We start from the raw sequence: 25,230 nt of genomic DNA, 5'->3' as shown, positions 1-25,230 counted from the left end.
TTATGTACAGAATAATTTCTGCGGCCCTTCAGCAAAAGACAATATAATCTTGTTATTTAGCATTACTTCACCAAAGGCAGAATGTAACTGTTGTATTCCCTTCAAGCTAATGTTGCACTGGAAAGCATTAATTAAAAAAAGGCCCTGAAAAATGAAAAAAAAAAAAGAAGTTATGCTTTATACAGTAATTAACATACAGCTGTTACTAACTGCAGTTGCTAGTACTGCATTTCTTCAGGTGAACAGCCTCAAGAGCTGACAGATTGCCTGCCCTTTCACCCTACAGCAGTTCTGCCATAACTAAATGACTTTCAAAAGTCTCCTTTCTACACTAAACAAATTTCCAATACTTTTTGCCTCAGGACTTTTTTTTCCTCATTGTGTAAGCCAATATCCCATGTGGTGCATTGGAACACTTTTCTTAAGAAGCTATCTAAAACTGATGTGAAGATGTCTAATATATGATTAGTTTACTTCTCAGCTTATGCCACTGTAGTTTTGATGATTTATACTTGTGTCAGGCAGCCTCTAGAGCTTCTTCATGGAAACATAACTGATGCTTGATAGCAGTCTAAGGAAAGAATCAATCTCATTTCTCTGTTTTTGATAAAACTGAAATCAAACAGATAGCTTACCGTTGGTCACAACTGACCATTTTTGATTATTTTTGATTATTTTTTATGTTGGTCAAAATCCATTCACCATAAAAATCAATCAAAGGGATAGATTCTACATTCTATTTAATAATGAATCTAAACTTATAACCTGGCAATTCTATGTTCCAACTATAAAAATAAGACAACATTCTAATACTATGCTAATAATACAAATGCTACAGGGAAAATATTGTACAGGTGTGCTTTCCTGAAAATGTACTTGGGGAAAAAACACAACAAAAAAAGATCTCATTCATGAACAAAACTAAGTGAAAAAGCTGCAAAGTGTAGTTAGATGGAATGCTCAGTACTACACATTTATAGAAGAGTATCACATTATAATAAGACAGAAGGAAAAGGTAGCTACTTTAGTTTGCACCCATAAAATTCAAGCCTAACTGCACTGAAAATACAAATTAATTAGGTTAAGTAGTTGAGAAAGTCTGTTCTTTTCAGCTCTGATGTGAAGAAGAGTAATTTACTGTTTCTTCATATGCACATTTCTTAGAATTTGAATGCAATCATCTTATCATGGTCAGAAAAGTATTATTCCTCTCTCCAGATTAGAAAGGATATATTTAATAAACACTGAAGTAGATGCTTAGCATAGAAACTTCATATGTTTGGCTTCAACATCTGATTTGAATTAAGGATAACGAATCTTATTTTTAATTGCTGCCCCACCTACTACAAATCTGTAGAAATGAAGTTCTTACTGAGACATGGACTCTCCCAGAAGATGTCCAAATACCTTCCTCCCAACTTTTTTCATAATTTGTATTAGTTTTACGTAGTCTTAGCATTAAACCCACTATGGAAAAAGTTGTGCAAGAGTTTAATTTTAGTTCCTTCTAGGATAACAATGCAGAGGAATACTGGTGAAAAATAGTTATGATGTTTTCTCTGTTAACACTCCCTTATGTTTCCAGTGAGTTCTTCACTCCACATTCCTGTATTTGGTAAACAAGTTATACAGTACTCTCAGTGTAGACTTCAAGTCACAATTTACAATATCTAGAAAAAAAGACAAGGAAAAATTTATTAGCAACTTGGTAAGTCCAAAACATTTTCAGAAAAAAAGTGCTCATTCTTTTATTTCCTTTTCTTTCTTTTTTTTTTTTTTTTTGCTTAGATCCCTATTTGTAAATATTAGAAACACAAAGAAGGTTAAAAAAATAAGACTAGAAATACAAATAAAGCAGGTTTTAAACTATTGACTCAAAGATCATTTCTTCAACCACTTTTAGTTAGGGTTATAAATATCTAAAGTTGCTGATGTAGAAATGCAACCAAATTTTAAAGACTCACAAGACAAAAATTGTACCCAGTTTCACAGACGCTGACAGGACTAAAGCTTCTGTTAGCTGTGGCCAAAATATGTCAATCTTGAAAAAATTACCAAGCAGTAACAAATACAATTTTTCTCTTACATAAGGATTACAGGACACTGGGCTGCAATTTCCATTACCAGGCCTAATTTCTTCTAATAAATTAGAGGCAAGGCTAAAACTTCTAAAGGATCTGAAGAAACTAGGTGTATAAGCACCCCTTGAAGACATTTCAGAAAATGCTCAAGGTAAGCTGATGTACATGGCTGAATCAGCCCTCAGACACTCAACATCTGAAGTAAAAGATTCATGAGGAACAAAAAACTAATGAATACCTGCTGTTTCCAAGGGAAGTTGTTGAGAAAGTCAATATTATTTCACAAGAAATCTATAAAACAAACTGACATGTACCACTGCAGCAGGCTACATCAGCGCTTCAAGGGATATTTAATCTCAAATAGGGGCTTAGGAATTGCCCACCAGAAAGCTCCTTTCTTTCTGCTGACTGTACAGGAACTCAGTCTCCCAACTTTGGTCCTTGGAACTAGCCGTGAAGGTGTAAAGCTGATGGTGTGTGTACTGTCCCTACTTACAAAGCTTCCGGGGAAACCCATTAAACTGCGTATGTAATCACCAGACGACTTTACCAGTTTTGACATTATATTCATCTTCGCTGACATTTCTCACAGATGGTGGAGGGGTTATACTTAGAAGAATGAATCAATCAAAGCTATGTATGTTGTTCCAAACCGTACTGTGAAGGGCTAAAGATACCAGGGCTGCTCTGAAAGTAATGCATCCTATTTTATTACATCAACCCACAATGTCTGAGGCACATGTTGATGGGATGGCAGTATAGGCTGAACCTTTCTGCCAATATTCTCTTACATGTTGTTGCTGTGTGTATGGGAACTGCTGAATCACGGCCTGAACCACTGATTGGTCACCTGAGGTGAGCACCAAGTCAGCCATGGGGGCACAGGTGAAGGTGATATACCTGTGTGATTGGAAGGGGTGGAGCCTGGCTCCACCTCTCCCAAACCCCATTTAAGGGCTGACCACCACCAGGGAAGGATCTCTTCTCAGAGATCCCTCCCATGTGGAGTCCCTGTGAGCCTTGTCATCCTGAAGGTGAGCCATCCTCTCTTCTGTATTATTTGTATACTGTCTGTATAGACCTACTCAAAATATACCATCACCTATACTATTTCTTTGTGAAGTACCATCCTTGGGAGTTATTTACCCCACACTGTGTGACAGATAGCTGCAGAGGGGCACTATGACAAAATGCTGCCTGACAGTGAAGTGGAAAAAACTTCACCTACTGACATTCAACAACACTTGCTGAATGTGTATGGAGAGTAAAGAGTGGAAGTGAGCACATTTCAGCAGCAGTGACACAAGGTCAACCTCCACTGGTGCAGACCTTTACAAGTGCAGCGCACAGGCTTTTGCTTATTGCTGGTAAAAATACACAGCTAATGGTGGTGACAATGTTGAAAAACAGTGTACTGCAGCTGAGAATTTTCTCTGTCAAGTCGTTATTGTGCTTTTTGTAACTGTTGTAGTTTCCATGGAAATAAATAGGAGGCATTACTTTTAGAGCAGCCAATGCATTAGCCACATGGCAAAATGAGGCAAAATGACATCCAAAGATAAAAGTTGAAAACAGACAAACCTACATTTCTTGGTGAGATTATGCACGGCCATGAAATCATGGCCAAAAAGCTTTGTGACTCATAGTTAATCAGATAAAAAAAAAAATGCTTGCTACAAAATGAAGAAAAAATGCCGAGAGCTACAGGAAAGGCATCTTGTCCCACAGCATCATGATATACTTTCTGACTTTCTGATACTGTTTGTATATAGTTTAGAAAGTTTATTCTTTCATGCCAGAAGCAAGCTGCATAACACTTCCATTTCCTAACATAGAACTTCAAACGAATGAAGAGATACATTTACAAGTCTTTGCAAAATTACCAGATGATTCCATCACCAGAACAGAATTCCAGAGATAGGCCCACAGTAATAAGCAAAATGCTCCCAGAGAAAGAAGAGTTATTTCCATTGCTAATTGTGTTTGACTGATGTGTGTAACATTTTACTGGTTACAATTTTCAAAAAGTGGAACTCAGTTTGGCTTTGATTTACGTGTTTCAAGAAGTAATCTGAAAAGCTCAAACTGCAAATGAATTTGTTATAGACTCAGTAGATCAATGTTCTGGTCATTTTTGAAGTAAAAGGTCATGGAAAGCCTTTTAATACTCTTTCAATTATATTGCAAATAAGCCAAATAAACTGTTGACCCCATAAAAATCAGTGGTTTTTATACTCATTTATTTAGCCACCTTCTTTTTTCCACTAAATATGTTTTTCATATTCTGAAGCACTTTTCAGTGTTTTTTTCCTCAGGAACCTCAAAGAAACAGCACAGGAATTTAAAGAGTATTTAGTATACGCATTTGGGGTAAAATTCTTTTCAATGCTCTTTTGCTTGCTGGAAATTGGGCATTGTGCCCAATGTAACAACACATAAAACAGAAGTTTTTCCATTCACACTGGGCAGGAAGTTTCATATTAAGCATTTCAATAATTGCACAAGAAATGTCTTATATATGCTGAAATATCCTTATGGCTTGATTTATACTGGAAAAATTAGCTGTCCCCTGGAGCAATAAATACCCCAAAAATTAAATGCCATAAGAATTTTAAACCTCCATAGGGAACAAAGGAACACAGATATTCTCTGTTTTACTTGGATCTCTATATTTCACTATTTCCCTCTCAGCTCTTTGACTATTCCAAACATAGAAGTTTGTGACGCAGTCACCACGATTGTGAAGCAATCAAAAGAAGTGAAAAAGTAGGCTGGGTAGATGCAGATTAAATGCACAGACAGCACAGGTTTAGTCCTGAGACACAATTCGGTTCACATGCCTGCTGTTGTCAAAATCTGGAGGTCAGGTGGAATGGAAAAAGAGCAGAATATAGCAGAAATTGATTGACTGTGCCAGAATCTCCAGGGACCTTAATATTAGAAGTCTAAGCATCAGTTTCTATCACGCCTGAGGAAATAATGATCCAATACTATGCTAGGAAAAGACTGTGTCTTGAAAACACATACATTAGCTGTTGTGGTAGGTAATCCGTAGCACCCAGCTACCACCATTGGGAAGAGCTGCACATCCAGCTCCTCCATGGCAAGACCAAGAGAAACTGTATGAGTGACTCATACCACAGGGAATCAAGGGTCTTATATACATTCTGAAAAGCTGGATTTAAATCTTGTATTTATATGGGTGAAGAGGAATGGAGTCCTGGTCTTGCTAAGGTCAGCAACAAAACCTTCACCTTCAAAATGTGCCTCAACTTTTTCTCTACTACATTAACATTTTAATCTTTACTTAGTTGTAAAAAAAACATATACAATCTGGATCTAACACAATTTTTTTTAAAGAGGTGCAAAAGAAGTAAAATAGATACCTTCTGGTCTTGGCTTTGGTTTTTCCAGTCCACCATCTTGCATTAGCTCAAATGCGAAGGATACATTGAGGACCTAGTAATATGACATAGGTAGTTATTATCATCTATACACTGTATACTAAAAAAGATCAAAAACAAGATGTATTTAAAGCTGCAGATCTATATGCTGGGAATGAAAAATTTATGCCCCAATATATCAATCCAGACAATCCACTGTCTTGCTTTTTTTTTTCTTTTCCTGGGTGGTGACGGTGTTTCAGAAATACAGAAGTAATGGAAAAATAACATGTGAACTGACATTACTAGTAGAAGAAACAGTCCCTCACATTTATAAATCAGAACACAATGGCTCATATTGTGCACATCTTAGATAGCTGAATTGCTTAGACAGCAACAGACACAAGGGTAATGGTTCAGTCTTGAAATAATACATTGTACATATATATCCTCATGCTTTCAAAATAGATGAAACCTCTGAAATGTCGAACTCTGATCTTGGGCTCAAAAAAAATCAGTCCCATCATCAAATTGTGTATAATTTTTATACACTTTATGAACAGTAAGGCTGGCTTAATGACAGCATCACACAATGGTTGCCACGATCAGTTAATATTTGCTATATACCCTATCATGAATATATTTTTTCCTTTCCTTCTGAATAAGGATTAACACTGAAATTTAGAAAATGCTTGGAAACGATTACTAGTGCAGCCCTGTTCTCTTTGGTTTTCAGCTATCAACAATGAAACCATACAGAAAAGTCAGTATCATCCTTATAACAGTAGGTATCTTTGCTTGGGATTTGTTGTTGTTGTTTTGTGTTTAAGAGAAAAACGATATCTCATTACCTTTTGTTCAAAGCTATCAGGAGTCAAGAAAAAGCTGTGGAGAGGAACAAAATAGCCTTCTAGGAGACCCATTAGCAGGACTAAGTACACACCATCTGCAAACTGTAAAGAAGACATTTCTCAGTATGTTTTCTGAATACACACACACACAATTAAGTTTCTGTAGAAAGCAATGGTCAGTGACTTAGATCTACATCTTTGTTTTCTGTTCTCTAGTTGCTGGAAATCAGAACAACCACCTTTCAAGCTATCAAATAGCACACACTCTCCAAGCAGGCTAAAGCAGAACAAAGGTGCAATCCCATGAGTGTACCGAAATTCAGTATGTTGAAGAATAGATAATATAAATAGATAAACTTAAGAATTACAATTTAAATAGTTCTATCTATCTTAAAAAATAGTTGAATTTGTGAGACTTTGTTAAAGGCATCTCACTCGTAACCCTGCAGCATTAAGTCTACCATAATCAAACTCTGAGATACCTGAAGTAAACTTCTACCCGAAAGATTACAAGAAAGGTGGGTATCAGTCTCTTTCCTCAGGTGACAAGGGATGAGACACAAAGAAATACCGCCAAGTTGTGCTGGGGAGATTTTGATTGGATAAAGGGAAGAACTTTTACACGAAAAAGATGGTCACACATCGAAACAGGCTGCTCAGAGAAGTGGTGCAGTCAGCATCCCTGGAGGTACTTAAGAGGATGTAGTGCTAAGGGACATGGTTTAGTGGTGGCATTTTTTGATCTTAAGGGTTTGTGGTGGGGTCTTTCCCAATGTAATTGATTCTATCATACTATCTTCCTGAGGTAGCTTATCTTGTTTCAACTGACAAATACAATCTCTCACCTTAGGGAGTACTGTCTTGGATATATGCTTAAGGTGTTTCCAGTCACATTTGAATAACACATTTTTTCCTGAAGCTAAACAATGCAATATGCACTCAGAGTAAACTTTTCTGAAAGCCATTACACATCCTTTCCATCTAAAACTCAATTTTACCTTTCAGAAACCTTTACGAGTGTGAAAGGTATTCAAATAAACCAGATTCTTAATAGCACACATCAAGACAATAAATAAAGCCTGTCATGAAGACACTAGTTTTTTTTCTTCTAGTGTGGGTCTGGCCTCCTGCTGTAATTGTTCATATAGGGATTTATTAATACTACAGAATAAAGCTTTTAGCTTCTTCCTAGCCAATTTAGCATCTGAGAACAACAAGACCATGCACCCTGTTATTTCTGTGGCGCAATCGAGCCTGCAGCTCAACTGTACAGCTGCCTGTACACTTGAGCAGCTTCTGTCTCAAGAATGTATCTCACTGAATAGAGTCATTGTAATCCCATGAGATTACTTGCTAGTGTAAAGGTAGGCAGGAAACAACTGTTCATCTTGAAACTGTATCAAACCAAGCAGACAGAGCCCGTCCTGATCAAAACAGGCACAGGTTCTTCTTACAGCACTTTAGGCAGCACCCAAGAGGTAGCATCTGCTAACTAATTTTTATGCTAATTAAAGTACAAAACAGTTGCTGCCCTTATGATTTCTCTGCTTAATTGGTGAGGGTTTTCCTCATACAAACATACTTAAAACTGAAGTGTTTCCCAGTGAAATAACATCTCAGAGCCTGATCAATAACAATTCAGTTACATTTCTGTATAAAGCTGGGGGCACAGTGCATTACACAGCACAAGTGACCTCCCCCCCCTTCAACAAAAGCTGTAAAATCCTACCTGGGTCTCCAGTTCAGTGACCTCCAAATTCAATTTGTTAAGATGCTTGTTCACAAATGTGATGAGAGTCTGAAACATGAAAACAGTTTAGTGAAGGTCTATTCAATAGGGCACCTGTTCCAGACATAGAGTATGTACTCCACTCAGAAGAGAACTTGCAAGAGCAAGGAGACTGTAACACAATTTTTTTTTAAGTTTAAAACTGAATTATGGATTTTTTTTTTAAGAACAATAAAATGACATAAAATGAACACAACATATATAGATAAAAAATCATTACAATACAACAGCTTAAAAAAATAATAAAAAATCTTGTGGCAGATTGTAAAGAAGTGGGTAATTGGACTTCACTCAAATGTGACAGGAGCCCAAATCCTCCAAGTCAGGCTACTGGCAGTTGGAAACTGCATAACCCTTTGGCATCAGAAAACTCGATCAGCCCAGCTAGGTTTTAATCAATATACACTTTGCACTTCTTTTTGATGGAAACTTTGATAACAATCCTTTTTTGTATTTCAAAGTTAATGTTGCTAAATACTATCAAAAAGAAACATTATAATCATGAATTCCTATTTTTGTTTTCAGCATAAAGTTTAATTGTATTTAATGTATGCAAATTATGTCTATTTTATACTATATATGTACACACATACTACATGAACACACACAAGCAGGTAGACACACGTTGCACTTATTAAAATAGAATCCTTCCAACCTTCTTTACTACATTGAGCTTGTCTGGAGCGTGGTCAAATAGCGTGTCAAATGCATCTCTTTCTGGAAAACATTCAGAGATGTTAATATACTTAAAAGCACTTGTCCAAATACAGGACAAATGCTTAACTAAGCACACACTTAAGACAACAGAATCAATAAAATCCTTCAATATAGTCTTTTTTTCTTCCAAGTACTATATATTTTGCATATTTCTCTCTTGCTTCAGGCTGCTTGTACACTTAATCTTTATTATTTAGAGAAAGCACTATTTTCAAGTACAATTTGGAACTATTTAATAACCCTGTTTCTCAAAAATGAGCAAAGAGTAGAATATTTATGCATTTAACTTCAAACAGTCAGATGCAGGGAGCTAGAGTAACCAGCTTATTTCATTCAGAAGAATATGACTTTACATCTGGAGTTACTACAGAGGAAATTTTCCCCAGGGGCCACGATATGCATATGCTGCTCAGCTCACTGTTATACTGTGTTATTAACCACCTCAGGCAAGCTTACAACAACACAGCTGTAAAGAAATCTTTCGTACAGATGCTTTTGGACCATTCTCATACGCTATTTACGACATGTTTAGTAGGACAGGCAACCTGAAGTAGAATGACTACAGCAGTACTGTGGTTACCTTCCAAAGGAGAGAAAAGAAAAAAAGAGCAATTGCCATTTGGACAACCAGTGATAGAGAACGACCCAACACAAAGTTACATTCCTCTTCCTCAATTAATAAAAATGCTAAGAGTACATGCAAAGGCATTTGTAGAAGGCAGACTTCACAGGAAGTAAGGCTGCTCTCAGATATCATGGGAAAACATCATGCCCCCAGTCAGCCCCCTTACACAGCAGTAAGGCAGTGACTGAAACATGTAACAAATAAATGTTGATTTCTTGGTGGGTGTCCATCTAAGCTCCTCAGATGGTTGTGTTGGCCAGGCATTTGGCCAGTATCAATACTAACCACAGACTTACTGCTCACAGAAACGTGTAGAAGAATGACCCCAAGCCATTAAAGTGTTAAGTACATAACGCAAACAAGAATGCCAACATTCACCAGTGAGTTTCCATAAGATATCATTTCATATTATGCTGTGAGCTTATGATCATTAATACGATTTCAGTAATGTTCTGGAAGCTAAACCATAAAGCACCTGCAAACTAGTGTGTGCTGAGAAGTAATGAAATGCGTTTTAAAGACTGTCACACTGATTTTAATGCTTTTCTCCCTCTGCTGACTGTTAGAATGGTCTATGGCAGATAAATTCACATATTTGCCAGGGCAATTAGAAACTCTCTACTTCCTTGCAGATTAATCAAAGTGATCACCCATTGCAGAACTAATATACTCTTTGGATGACTCAAGAAAAAGATAATAACCAAATGAACTTACCATGTCTTCCTGAAAATGCCCTATGGGAAAATAAAACAAAACAAACAAAAAAATTATATATGTAATCCACTTGCAGACTCTGCCGTAAAATAAAACAGCATATGTGGTCAGATTTTTAGCTTGGTGAAAACTGGAGGAAATTCATGGGATTAAGAAAATCCTCATCAAGTTACTCCAGCTGAGACTCTGGATTAGTCCGGAGTAAATCAGCACAGTATCTCCTGGATTCACAAAAGTCTCATAGGAAGGCCAGTTCTCAGATTTCCTACTGCTGAACCACCAAACCAACATACCTTGCCTCAGTAAAGATGATATTTTCATGTTGATTTTGTGAAAAACTTCCTCTTTGCCTTAAATGCATTTATCACAACAGCTGCAATACAATTCCAGCCAGAAAAATGCCTGGACTACATTCTTAGTAACTGCAGCTTTTTGCTCCAGTTGCTCTCTCATGTAAATATTGCACATAAATAAATCTATAAAGTTTAATAAGAAGTCATTAGTCTGAATTCTCTCCACCCTATTAGGAACTGGGATATTCTTCTACTACTTTCTGTTGGTTTGGAATAACTTTTCTGCTATGAATTGCTTGGTGAGGTGACACATAGAGGGACTACCACTATCATTTTTCACATCCCCAAAGTCCAAATGGCTCAAAAAACAGAAGTCATATTGCATTCCAAAGAATCTAGTTTTCCTTCACCAAATAAACTCCAACATCAAAGAATGAGACATATTTTCGTATGTTTGAAGGTCTTATGAATTCAACAGCAAGTAAATACAATGAATATAGAAGTAAATAACAATAAATAGAAAATGCAGAGATTATTAATGTATTCACTCTGTAATCTCTATTATCTTGGTCTCCTGTTTATAGTTCCCCAGCTATGTATTTCTACACCCTTTTATCTTTTCTGATGCACGTTTGCAGCTCTTGATAAGGCTAAAAAATACAACTACTGACTGATGCATCATCTTCCCTGGACCCCAATACCAAAATCTAAATATCAGCAAATGCTTGAATTTCTGAGATGCATCTGTGTTCAATTACTGAACTGCTGGCAAAAGTGGTGTTGACATACTCAGTGTTACCAGTTATTTCCTCTTGGATTTGTCGAGACTGGAGGATTCCTTCTCGTTTCTGGAAGAAATAAAGAAGGACACCATAATGCTTAGGATACAGTAAAAATGTATTCGTGACCTACAAGCATCATCAGGTAAGAAATCAACAAAATAAGAACTGTTTTTTTTTAATTTTTTTTATTTTTCATTTTTAAGCAAAACTTCCAGTAATATATTATTTCACCTTGGAAGTATTTCAGAAAACCCTCTAGTACAGTAACAAGAAACTTGGAACTCCACCTGTAGAAGGAAGTATTTCTTTTCTTCATTGTTCTTAACTCACTTTTCTTTAGAAGGTCCCAATTCACCAAGATATTTGAAACACTGAAATGCATATGTAAGTACTTTAGTAGATGTATATCTTAGTGAGTTGAATTAAACCTTGTATTTCAATGAATACCTTGGCAAAATCTTGCCAAGCATGGCGCCCATGCTTCAACTTTGGCAAAATCTTGCTCTTAAGCTACCATCTCTTTCTGCCCTGCTCATGCACTTCCTTTATTTTCCAGCTCTGTGTTTTCATTTCCTGACTTCTCTGCACACAAAGGGCTCTATTCGCTTGTGATGGAAAACCAAAATGGAGGATAATCCATTTGCAGCATGCTCCAGACCCATTAACACCATGATGTTAGTATATGACTTAACGCCAATACTCTTCTGATGCAAGAAGCCTTTCATATGTGGTGTTCAGAACCCTGCCTCTAGAAGCTGTGCGCAAAATGGCAGAAGCCAACTCAAATGGTAGCAATTTGAGTCAGTTGGAAAATGAAGTAGTTGAAAAAATTTGACACTGTTTCCAGGATGCTGACTACAGTCATCTGGTAGTGGCATACATACCACACATATGTTTTGCCTCTCTTTGTGTTCTTTCTGTTAATTCTATTCACTGGAATTAGCAAAATTTTGCAATACAGAAAGAAAAGCCAGGCAATTGCTGACGACTGCATGTTAAGTCTAGACATTAGGCAATTATTCATGATTCTTCACTCCTTGCCATACAAGGAAATGAGAAAAATAAATTTATGCTGGTCCCAGACTTGTCTTCTACGTGGAAAAAAGGAGAAAAACAATTTGGAAAAATCCTTCATGTCACTGAAGGGAAAAAAAAAAAAAAGCTACTGCTATTCCCTGCTTTGGAAAAGATAATACATGTCCCAACCAGAGGCAGCCCTGGGTGAATGATGTGCCGAGGATTTGGCAAGGCTTGCAAGAAAGCCACACACAGCACCCTCTCAGTCACTTCAGACTGGTGCTTGGAATAACCTCAATTGCCCTTCTAGATAGGTGGTATAGTTTCACGGGGTTTCCTTCATATTTTTTAAAGCTCTGTTGCTATATCTCCTTCATATGGAGAAAGCACTTCTAAGGAGGAACTTTAAACATAAAATAAAAAGTATTACAGTGTATTACAGACTGAAAGAGGAGGCACAGATCAGCTGCTGAGATCCCTTCCATCACATATCTTGAAAGTCTGAAGGAAAACAGCATCATTTAGGGCTACATTCACCTCTAGGTTGTGCAGACAATAAGTGTTTGAATTCGAAGTTACAATCTAGCTCAAATTAGAATTACACTGGTTTGTGGGGTTTTTTGGTTTTTTTTTTTCCCTTTACTGCAGAGCGAAAAGAAATCTTTTATTTCTTCCTGATGCTGATTTTGATGTGCCAATGATGCATTTCGGAGCAAAAGCCCTATCATTCTTCTCTCCTGTCATTGAATACCAGAACAACAGTAACTGTACTTCTCAGTCCCCAGTCTGTTATACAGGGAAGAAAACGGCTTCTAATACTTTGCCTTCCCTCAGAAAACATGCAACATAACTTAAAATTTTCTTTAATATTAATAGAAAACATATTTTGCATTTTGATAACTACTGTTAATATGAATAGGAATTCCACATTTTAATTCTATTGGTGGCCAATAAAGAAATAAATAAATAACATTAATGGAATTTCCAGGTTGCACAAATATGAGATGCATTTGTTGGACACTTGCTTGACCTGCACGCGTCAAGATATACTTTCCTATACTGATGATTTAGTTAGGTATGTCCCTATTATTCACAGGGGAGTTGGAAGAGATGACCTTTGAGGGTCCCTTCCAGCTCTAAGGGTTCTGAGATGCTATGATAGTTTTTATTTGTATGAAGACTTGTGAAAAAACTCCAGCTATCACAAATAGAATCCATCTCAGATACATTAGTCTAAGTAGATTCCCTGTGCAGGCTGCTGCCCATATTTCTATTGCACTTTAAAAACTCTCCACCTCAAAACCGACCCTAACACTGATGTTACTTGTCAAGTCTGTTTTAAACTAGTCAGAGCAGGACACAGTATTCCCCTAAACATAACTGAGTACTTGTGAAGAGTGAAAGACTGTCCAATACTGTTCCTTAAAAGTGGCTAGAACTGGAATAACAGATGGTAAAAATGAACACCTACTATTAGAAAATTACTGAGAAATGTACAATGAATTAAAAGATTCTTCAGTAAAAGGAAAACCTGGACACAGATTCCAGTGACCATAGAAAACTTCATTTGGATAGACTCCACTAAAAGCCAAGCTCTTCCTACTTACGTATCATTTAAATTTGGTACCTGAACGTAGAGCAAACAAAGAAAAAACACCTGGAAAGCTAGGTAGGATGTCTAGAAATGGAAAGGGGCTCTTCACATCTCTTTGCAACAGTTGTACATTATCAGCTTCCTGGAAGCAAGGGCTAGCTGCTTTGTTGCCCCTGACTGCTCTGCAAACGCATTCTTACACCCTCTGACATACATAATCTGTCATTTAACCATTCAAGGATGCCATAACTGATTAACTAAAACCAAGTAAAAATGACAGCAAGATCCAGCTCTCCACAAATTCTCTCAGTTGTTTCAGTAGAAATGATCCAACAAAGCCTGGGCTGTGTTCAAAGTCATTCATTCTAGCAGTCTAGAAGGAACGGAAAGCAATATAACAAAACAGCCACAGAAGATCCAAGTACCAATTTCTCACAAATCAGCACACATATTTCATAGCATTCTCACTGCTAACAGTTTTTTTTTTTTTAAAGAACAGACAAAGGAAACAGAATCTTCCGTAAGATCTGTGCAGATCACCTGTTGGACACAAACAGATCTTTTGTTTCAGAAATATCTTTTTATTTCAGTAAAGCTACATCCAGCCAACACAACTCTCATCTCAGATTTGGTGCACTTCTAAACCTAACAAAATAATAACTGAATTAAGGTAGTCTTCCTTAAAGACTTCCTCAAAATGCTTTGTTCTTTTTCTTTTTTTCCTCCTATTCCCTTTATCATTGTAATACAATAGAATTTAAAACTAGTTACCAGAGTCTGCTGAGCTTCCCTAGGCATAACCTTACTCAACAGAATGTACAAGGGTTTAAAACTTCAGGCATACAAGTCCAAACATCAGATTATGCTTTACATTCTGCTGATTGCTGATTAAAATTTTCATTGTGTTCAAAGGGTACATAGAATCACAGAATCACCAAGGTTGGAAAAGACCTACAGGCTCATCCAGTCCAACTGTCCACCTATCACCAATAGTTCTCTCTAAACCATATTCCACAGTACAACACCATGATGATGATCAATACAGAAGCACTCCCACAGGATATGAAAGATGGATTTAAAAAATAAGAAACAAAAAAAACCCCTCCATAAAATAGAAATGAAAAACGTCTCAAACAGTTACAGTATGAATACTGTACAGAGGCCCCCACCCTCTGTTAATAAGAATCAACATGGCCTTGCCACTGATTGGCTTTCATCAAGGACCGGGTCCTCAGGGTGAAATCTTCAGCAATATAACATGGAAGTTATTTTGGTGCAACTGCTCTCTCCACGATCTGCTGGCGCCTAAGCTACAGCTGTGTAGCTAAGAGGCAAAGCACTCAGCCAGATTCTCCCACTACTTATTGTTTTTAAATTGGTTTATCTCTACTGACTTCAGTGGATTTGCTGTTGAACTACATTAGCCTATTAAACAAGAGGAGAATTATGTCCACTGATTTCAATGGGAATTTGGTCTGGACATACAGAGTGACAGCAGAATGCAAAATAATGGTTATTTAAGGACTACAGTGTTTTTCTTTTTTAGCCTCTTATCCCAAAGATGCCCTGGCTGCTATACCTTTGCTTTCTTAAGTTGTTTTCAGTAGAACTCTGTGATAAACCAGGATGAGAAATATATTTATAATATTTAAAGGAAAATGCTTGAGAACTATGTTCCTCTGAAGCCTTAGATGCATAACTGTGTATTTCCCAGGCTTCTCTGTCATCCATTGAGGAGAAAACCACCAAGGAGAATCAGACAAGTTACTGAATGCATCACTGATGCATCTACCAGAAATTCTCCTTCAGATTCCCCCCACAAATTACAAAATCTGTCTGACATGAATCCTGGAAAAAGAGTAGTTACTTTCTCAAATCTGACACTTATTTTCAGAAAGCAATACTTGAGAAGTAGCACACTGCAGCTGATAGTTCGCTACAACAGTTAAAACACAAACAGTGACAGTTACACTGTAAAAAGTAAAGACAAATTTAGCTGGAGGAGAAGAAAAGCAAATAAAATGGGAAGAGGCCAAATAAGATAGAGCAAGCGCAAGCCCAACTGAAACCAAAATGGTAAACAGAATGAGGAGTTTGGATGGATGTGGCTCTAATAAGGAGACTGACTGACACAAAAGATTTAGTTGATGGGGTTTTTTTGCATGCTTATGAGAAAGACAACACTGTAATCAGACTAAATTAGTATGCACAATGCTGAAAAAGAATATTTAGTCACCTCACATGAATCTAAATGTAATAAACAATGACTATTCATCATTCAGTGCCAAGAATGATTTGAATCTCTACACAACTGAGAATACTGTCAAAAATGGGAAAAACAGTAATTCAGGAGATCATATTGGGTGATAAGTAAATGCATCTGACAATAACAGTGCTTCATGTATTTTTAATGTCAGAGCCTGGACGCTTCACAATCAAAACAGGACATTCTGAGCCACAATTCAATCTGGGAAAGCACTTCTGCCTTTCTGTGGTTGAAGCAATGTCAGCAGGGAAGATACATGTATGATTGTTGTCAGCCAAAGAGACAAACATATGCATGACCAAACAGAAACTCTAGATGTCTTTTTTGAAAGAAAAACCCCTCGCTCAATTTCCCAGTGCTGCCAGGAGCTGTTTAATACCTCTCTTACCTGCACAACAACAACCTGAATGGACACATGATCTGGAAGTCTGATTGGTGCTCGAAAGTATTGTGACAATGCAACCAGAAGATGAAGTATTGCTACGAGACTTTTAGCATGAACAGCTGAAATAAATATTAAAAGCACAAGTTATAAACTGCAGCGTTACTACATCATGCATCTTTACTCTTTAGGATACAGAGACTATGGGATTCACTTCCTCTTCCATCCAGAGTCTCGGGCACTTTTTAGGAACCTCACCTTTATTTTTCTGCTGCTCAAAGTTATGTGAATGCAACCCAGTCAGTAACATTTGTCAGCACCAAAGCATTAGTTTTTGCAACACGTCTGGATGCCATAGACTAGTGTAGATGGAAATCTAAAGCTAACCCAAAAGCCAGATTTCATGTATGACAGCTTCAGTGATGTCTATGCATTCTCCTTGCTTTTCCTTCTATTCCCTTTCCTTCAATAAGGATTTATGGACTATCAGAAAGGTATTTGGGTATTCATAACATGCACTTATTCATTTTTAAGTGTCACATAGTCTGCAGGATAATAAATGAGCCTGTTTTGGCAGAAGCCCTAAGCAATAACTTACTAAACTCAATGACTCAAACATTCCTCATGAAGTTGTTACAGTTCTTGTTATAGAAGTTTTTTCACGGCAGGTTTCATATGGGTAGTTAACACTAACATGACTTACAAGATATCAAAAGTTGTACTGTAGGAAATTTTTAATCAAGTATCAAACCACTGACAACAAAATTTATCTTAATTCTAATGCTTATTACCCTTTCACACTTTTTTTTTTTGCACTTACAGTCTTCCCCAGAGACGTGTTCCAAAACAACCTTTGATAGCTACAGTAAAGTGAACTCAACTATTTTATGTATGAACTAACCAATAACTACTAACTTACTGCACTGTAAGGCAAGATCAGATTCACTTGCATATTCTTCATTATCTTCTAGCGCAAGCTGCAGCTATGCAGCAGATATTTACCACCTACCATACATATAAAATGTGATATCACTGTCAAATTCTGCTGGGGTGCCAGTGGTAGGGGATGAAGTGCTTTAGCAGAATGCTGCAAGACGTCTGCTTGCCTAGCATCAATGTGTGCTACAGCTGGCTACAGCTGCTGCAGTCTATCTTCAGCTCTAAAACACATGTAAAACATTAGTTTAAAACTAGAAGTTAAATCATTGGGCTGTTCCAAACACCCTGTATCCAGCTGTATAACAGAAAACGTAAAAAAAAAAAATCCAAAAAAATAGCCCAAAAACAAAGGGAAAGGCTGGAGAGGAAAGGGGTCAGGAAACTCAGTGGGAACACACCATTGGGAAAGTCAGTGATGTCGAATGTTCACTCTTCCTCCCTGGAGCCATTTCTCTCTCTCTCATAGAGTGGTTATGACTAGAACACGTGACACAGAACAGTTCAGCTCAAGACAGGTATAGGAAACAGGCAAATATGCTGCTCTAGGTATTCTCTAGGGTAAAAACTAGGGTGAAAAAAAGATTAAGGGGCTTAATTTTCCAACACTGTTGATTACCTGCTTTCTGAAACACAGATCCATTGTGTTGATCATTTCTATGTAGATACTCCTAAGTTCATTTAAAATACAAAAGAACGGGAAGGGTACAGCACTAATCTTGAAGAAAGTTTTGTAACCAAAATCTGTAGCTCAGATTTTGTCCAAAACAGCCAAAAATATTAATATCTAAGCTGTACATCTTTTACAAATGCAGTGTCTGGATCTACCTCTTCCTCAGCACTTATGCACATACCTGCCCCTTTCAAGAAACCAATTTAATAACAGAAAACTTAGGGTGGTATGCAGATGGACTTAAGAGCAGAAATACGATCATTTTCCTGAAAAGAAAGTTTAAATTGGAGGCTGAGCAGAAGGAAAGATAGCAGAGTGTACTGCATGTATTCTCCCTTTCCATTCTCCTACCATAAATACCAGGTTTCAGCTTTCCCTCAGCCTTAGGTATTTAAGAATTCCAGATAGCAACTATAAACTCTCAGCTGTCAACTAATGGGAACAGCATAGAAAACAAACAACTTACAGTCAACATTCCACTTAATGCTTCTTGGCGGGAGTTTAAGCGTTTCATTGATCTTCTCAAGCACTGTCTGCAGCTTCTGTTTCTGAGCAATTTCAGACTGGGTAACTTCAGCAACATTCAGCTTCTCACTTTCAAGTTTCTCTAAAGTGAAAAAAAAAGCCAGCGAACTCCATGAGGAACACAAAAACATCGCATGCAGACAGATGAATGTTCAACAGGTATCAGACTTTCTAACTTGAGAATTATTTGCTTTTGAGTACAGAACCACTCTCCCCTGCCTTTCTGAGCTTCTACAGATAGCCACGCTACATGCTAAGAAGTTGTTGCAAAACCCACCAGATTGACAGGTAAGACCTATTACTTCAATTGCTACTGGATTGAGAGTATTCTGCATGTAACTGGCTTTACAGCAGATCTTCACACCTAGGAGAGAGAGAGACCAACTTGAAGGTTTGTTTCATCAGTCCAAGCCTCACAGCTTCTCCCTCAGATTCAGGACACTTGAAAATTTTCCTGGGCCATATGAAATAGAAGTGAAGTAGCACCATATTCACAGTGGTGGAAGATGTACCCAACAAATGTGAGCAAGTATTTTTGGAGACATGAAAGCAATTAAAACACCGGGCAATTTATTTCTGTGAAGTCACAGCCCTCTTGAATACAAACTTTGCAGTAGATTTTAAATAATTTGACCACTTGGTTTGTAAATAATCAGTACAGATTGCTTGGCTTATATCAACTCAGTCTAGCTTGCTTTAAGAAGATTCAAGTAAGATCGGTTTAAGCCTGCATAAAAGTCTGGTATGAACTGGATCTACAGAGTAGTGTGTAATGGCTTAGGCGGATCAAATGAAAAGTACTAGCTCTGTTAAACTACAGAAAGTGTGAGCACTAAATTAACTGAAGACAGATGTGCAACAAGGAAATGCATAACTCATTTATACACAGAGAAGAAAAAATGTACGTGATGTTTGCCCTGTCTCAGGAGGACCAGCACACTGCTCCATGGATTTAGCAGAGACATAGGAAGAGAAACAACCTCCATTATTATTGCTATAAAAGATAACGCTAATGTTCTGTAAAACTGCCAGGAACCTCACGACCATTAATTATGAAGTGAAGAAAATTTAGCAATAAAGGCAACCTTATAACAAAATCAGAGACAACATGCTTGATTACCTATCAATTTTCTTCTACAGAAGAATATATTATCAAGTTTGGTAAAAGTTGATCTTGCTCTCAGCTGAAGTCGATTGCATCCCTTCCCAAATACAGGGAGTCTGGGCTACCAGCCTATGAATTCTGCCTGAAAAGCTGCTATCTCCATGAGTTTCTCATGCCTTCACAGAAATCAGTCTGTGCATTGTCTCACAAGGTCAGAGTCTTAGTTAGCACAGACCTGATCCACAAGCAACCAAGGATAATGGAAGAGATTCCACTGAAATCAATAAATACCGGATCACTGTACACATATTTAGATTCAGGCTGTATCTGATTTGTGTTTTTTGGGATCTGGGTGAAGTTACTGGAGGCCTGCCCATAAGAATCAAATTGCTCAATCTGGGTCATACCCATTCCATCACAATATACTCAATAGCTTAACCATTCAAAGAAGGGAATAGTCTGTGTAGTCTTTATTAGAAGTGCTCACATAATGTTTCAAGATTCATTTAAGATACTGAAAAGAAATTTACTGGAGACTTTATGAGCTGTAATAAGTAAGAAAGTGGCTTCCAAGCCAACAGTTAAAAAAGCACATGCCAGCTCTGCATTAGCAGTTTCTTTTCTCTATCTGTTTCTCAGCTGAAGTTCAGTTTGCAGTCCATCGGGTATCATTACCTCAGTAATGTTAAGAGCCAGACATCAAATCAGAAAGAAATTCCAGCTTTCCAGAGGAACTGCAAGATGTGACTAAACTACAGTATGGATCCAGCCCAGATTAAAAACATCCACCACTGCACTGAAAATACCCTTGCTTTTAAACTTACTTTCCACTTCTAACACTGTTAAGTTTGTACAGCACAGATGCAGATAATAAATTCAACTGGAGTGAATTCTGCTGCCAAGACACGAAACCCAGCACCCTCTAGCACCCCAGGTAGACTTTATGCTGTTCTCATCAACTACAGAGCACCATACATTGCACTATACATTGCACTGAAGCTCTGAGGACTGCGCATACAGCCTACTGCTCAAGGGTCTCATAACATAATGCTATTTTTATATCACTTAGTGGCATAAATGTAAGATGACACCAAGGCTCCTAAGTAGGAACAAGTGAACCACTTACTGACAAAGTGACCCAACACGTGCACATAAATTTTTTCTTACCAAATAATTTCTGCAGTACTTGTCCATCATACAGGTCTTCAGCCAAGTCTTTCACAATAATCCTCTCTCCGACCAACACATCATTAATCCAGTCAATTAATACCTGTACGGGAAACACAAATTTGGCAGAATTATACACTATTCACTCGCAATTTAAAACACATGTCATTTTGTAAAACACTGAAAATACCGAGCAGAAAGAAAAATGAAGCTGCAATGCTTGAATTTCAAGTACAATCAGTCTGAAATACTGTCAGAAGAGAACAGGGAGGACTCAGGAAGGACATGCCAAATTGATGCACCACAAGGTCTAGACAAACAGACAACTGACACATTGCTTTCTGAAGTGAAATCTGTTGTTTGATTTCAGTAGTGTCTTAACATTTTTATAACGAATTAAAAGGTGTTGAAGTTGATTCTAACAAAGCCCCCTGCTGAAATTCTTATCACAAGAATCACAAAGACTATGAGGGAAGTCGGTATGATTTTATACTCAGAGGGTGGGATAGGACCAAGGACTCAGAATTTTAATCCAAATTGTTAGCGTCCTTGTGCCACACCTATAGCAAATGCTAACCTATCTGGTTCACTGGGATGTATGCACCACCTGGTTTCATTTAATTAACGTATAAATAGAGAACCTAAGCTTTCAAAAAGAGGCAGGGATAGCATTAAAAATAGTTTCACTTTCTTGAAAGTGTTTACGTGCTTTTCATTACCTTCATTAGTTCTTGTAATTTTGGGTCATTTCTTGAATTTGGATCGACCATTGTTCGGACTTCATTTTCCTCTGGAGGGTTTAAAAGGAAGACATCAGAAACAATTACAGGCATGACACTTTATTTTGCATCGAGCTTTTATGTTGAGATGTAAAATCATTGTGAATTACCTAGCATAGTGTCCTCAGGGTCTAGTTCGAATGGAATCGGACTGAGAGGTAAGTTAATGGCATTCATTCCTTCTTCCTGTAATTCAGATACTAGGAAACAAAAAAAGAAGAGCTTGGTCAAATTCAATTCAATTTTACTTGCTATTTCACTCTTGCTAAAAGTAGTATTAATTGTATTAATTTCCTTACAAGAACATGAGTCTATTAGATAAGCCACTGGGTGTAATTACAGCAATAAAGTAGAGCTAACAAAAATGGGAAGCCCAGCCAACAAATCTTCCCTTGTTCGAGCAGCACAGCTAATGGTAGTGGAATCAATGTAATTTCCTCAAAGCTTTTTCAGGATAAGGCCTGTTGTCCTCAAATTGTAAGAGGCTCACTCACATTTTAATGATCCCAGCATTTTAAAACAAATGAATCATTTTACCAGAGGGAAACAATTACTGCTGTCAGCTACGTCACTCTTGCTCTGGAGATGTTTCAAGTTTAGCTCCTTAAGAAGAGTCAGGTCTGGCCATATATCCACGCAGGAGCTGCCAGACCAACTCTCTATCTAGGACTGAAGGTACACTGACAGCACGGTGCTCCAGGACACAGCTCCCTGCATCACTCAGGTCAGAGACCAGCTGGAACAGGCTGCAGGATGCTTCTGGCCTGTGTCCTTGAGCTTTGTTTTGCAGAAACCACAGCAGCAGGACACGGGGAAGATAATGAACCCTCAATAGAATTACCTCGGTGCAGAGTCCAGACATCGGTTGAAAATGAAGCTGGACGTAGTGATGAGAAAGTAAATCAAAACTCTTATTTTGGACAACCCCATAACTGTCAGAAATTATGAATAAGTTTATACTTAGCCAAAGTTGCCTAATGCTGCAGAAATCAATACTTTTGTGATGCATGCTCTGAAGATACTAGGATGGAGATCCAGAGAAGTAATCACACAATCCTGCCACTAGTTCTTCACTGTACACATTCTGGATATGGTAAAGTATGGAGTAACCACATTCATGCCTCTGGGTGACCCAGAGTCTAATGGGATGCAAAGATAAAACCATTTCTTTGCTGTGGAAGCAAGCATACCTTCAGAAGAGAATAAATGCAGACAAGGCAGTACATTAACCGTACAGCTGTAGAAGTATACGCAGCATCGTACAAGGACGGTGCCCACTTTGGTGACTGGACAAGTTTTCATCTACTTTGCAATCAAGGACTCAGTGCAATTTGATTTACCAAACCAGGAAAGAGGCTCGCTGTCTTCTCAATGACATGTAAGTCATGTCCCTTTGAACATTCATTTTCCAGTATACTGCTACTCAATAGAAATGGTTGCTAGCCCAGCTGTTCCAAACTGAGGTTAAACTCCAGTAAATTTATCATCCTACACGAGTACTAGAGAGTCAAGTGGCTGTAGCACACCATCTGATACGAAACAAAACAAGACTAATGTGCAGTTGCATGTTCATCATCTAACTTTTACCACCTGAAGCTGACAAGCTTTTCTCCATTTATTTTGAAAATAAGGCGAAAAGAAAAAAAAAGGTTTAGAGAAAATAGAGAAGTAGAAAGCAACAACAGACATCCTATGTTCTGTTTGTGGCCTAAATGCTGCCCCACACACTAGCTTTTGTGAAATGCATTCACCTCTCTACCATAACATCTTATGTGCCATAAGTACAGCTATTTCACATGAACACTGTGATAGCTAGTTGGTGCGATAACACGACTTAAAACTTCCCAAATGTTTTCTAAGCTTTGTGAAATGCTTTGTGCTCTGCCAGATGAAATGCCTATGCACATTTCAAGTGTCCGCGTAGCTACATTCAGGCAACTCTGTCAGATTGATGGCAGGAATGGCTATTTGGATGTTTATTACTTGGAATAGTACAAAAAATAACTTGGAAAAATTAGCTACTTTCAATATTGAAATAGTAACTTCACACACTCACCCTGCTAGGCACCTCTAAATTACTAACACTAAGCAGCTCTAAAGAGTAATAAAACCATGTTGACAATAACAGTCCCCTAGATGGTTATACAGTCTCTAAAACTGCAGGCTGAGAGCAATGGACCAAATTTATCCCTTGTGTAACTCCACATAGTTCTGAGCAGTTGTAGCAAGGATGAATTTGGGCTAGTAGGTTCAATCTCAGGAACTGTTTACACTTACTGGCAATTTTTCGAACCGCGAGCACTCCTTGGAGAAAATCTCTGTTGCTTTTATTAACGTCTTTTTTTTTTTCTCCTCCATTTTGGTTCAAAATTGTTACAGACATAAAAACATCAGTGCACAGAAAGTTGAAATCTTTCTGTTCTGAAATATTCAGTTCACAAAGGACTTCCACACAAAGGTTCCCAGGCAGAAAGCCTTTTTTCCCCACATTGAGCCCAACAGTGAGTACAGTAAATACAAGTCCTCCCAAGCCAGCTGGCTCCACGTTCCTGCCTCCTGTTCCCTATAAGCAGAAAATACATGGAAGAACCCCTTGCTCTGAGAGCACCTTTTTCATTTCCTTCCCAGTACTGAAAAGATTTAGCACAGATGAAGAGCACTACTAAAAGGAGGATGTAAGAACACATGCACTATATCAAGTTGTATGTAATGGGAGAGAAAATGCATTATGTAACACAACCACGCTTTCTAAGAATTTCCATCAAAAAAATTCCATGACAAACCACTATTGCACACTTAGGTGCTTACAGAGGAACCACAAAAATGTGACTGAGGTTACTAGTTTGCATACCACAGTTTCAGCAGAGGAGCCTACTTTTCTGCTGCCTTTCATTAATTTGTTTTAATTACTCTTCCTGAAAACCACTTAATTCGGTATTTTAATACAAAGCACACAGGCTTGGGATGACTTTTGCAGCAGCTGATATTAATGTCAAATCATTTTCCGTGATACTTTGAGGGGTGACTTAAGAGTACAGCAAGATCGCTCTGAGCCTTGCAGCATCAAGGCCCAGAAGGGAGCAGGGATGCCAAGTGGAACTGAGGGGCGAATATTCATTTAAAGCAAGGGATTATGCAAGGCCCAGAGAAATGTCTGTGGAATAGCAGCATGGAAGTCTCCAATTTACCTCTGGGTAAGGAATGCATGCTTTTCTCCTCAGACTTCTCATGAGGTTCCACGTGCCAAATTTGTTGTGATGTAATCAAGCACACTGCTATCAGCTGTCAACAGACTTCCTCGTGTCACACCAGCACCAAACTTGGCCCTACAGCCAGGGAGCCCATGAGCTTTTATCAACAGCAACTAAGGCAGCTATTTTAAGCTGGATAGAGTTCTTACTGTTTTAGATGCTCTAGGATTACAAGGTCATAAACCTATGCTATCAAATCCAGTGTGGGTGCTCTGAGCCAGACACTGCCCTTTGATGCATGCTTCCAACTGCCACTGAAACCCTTGGAAGCTGAGCACATCTGAAAGTGGAGTACTGCCC

At 37.9% G+C, this 25,230-nt stretch overlaps 1 protein-coding gene across 1 annotated transcript in view; it reads right to left on the bottom strand.

Moving 5' to 3' along the window:
- Positions 1 to 795: 795 nt before the first annotated feature.
- Positions 796 to 25,230, bottom strand: part of PARVA (parvin alpha) — a 56,946-nt gene continuing 32,511 nt past the window's right edge. The window contains exons 2-13 of the mRNA XM_065755369.1: positions 21,790 to 21,879; positions 21,620 to 21,690; positions 20,901 to 21,003; positions 18,570 to 18,710; positions 16,501 to 16,616; positions 11,243 to 11,301; positions 10,161 to 10,180; positions 8,760 to 8,821; positions 8,045 to 8,113; positions 6,316 to 6,417; positions 5,468 to 5,540; positions 796 to 1,670 (exon numbers count right to left, since the gene is read on the bottom strand). Of these exons, the coding sequence (XP_065611441.1) occupies positions 1,594 to 1,670; positions 5,468 to 5,540; positions 6,316 to 6,417; positions 8,045 to 8,113; positions 8,760 to 8,821; positions 10,161 to 10,180; positions 11,243 to 11,301; positions 16,501 to 16,616; positions 18,570 to 18,710; positions 20,901 to 21,003; positions 21,620 to 21,690; positions 21,790 to 21,879 (983 nt within the window). The 3' untranslated portion in view covers positions 796 to 1,593. The remainder of the gene's footprint in view (positions 1,671 to 5,467; positions 5,541 to 6,315; positions 6,418 to 8,044; positions 8,114 to 8,759; positions 8,822 to 10,160; positions 10,181 to 11,242; positions 11,302 to 16,500; positions 16,617 to 18,569; positions 18,711 to 20,900; positions 21,004 to 21,619; positions 21,691 to 21,789; positions 21,880 to 25,230) is intronic.

Source organism: Cyrtonyx montezumae, unplaced genomic scaffold, assembly GCF_038088225.1.
Source record: "Cyrtonyx montezumae isolate F1298 unplaced genomic scaffold, pur_monq_1.0 scaffold_10, whole genome shotgun sequence".
NCBI classification, from domain to species: Eukaryota; Metazoa; Chordata; class Aves; order Galliformes; family Odontophoridae; genus Cyrtonyx; species Cyrtonyx montezumae.
This window is presented reverse-complemented; position numbering and strand designations above follow the sequence as displayed.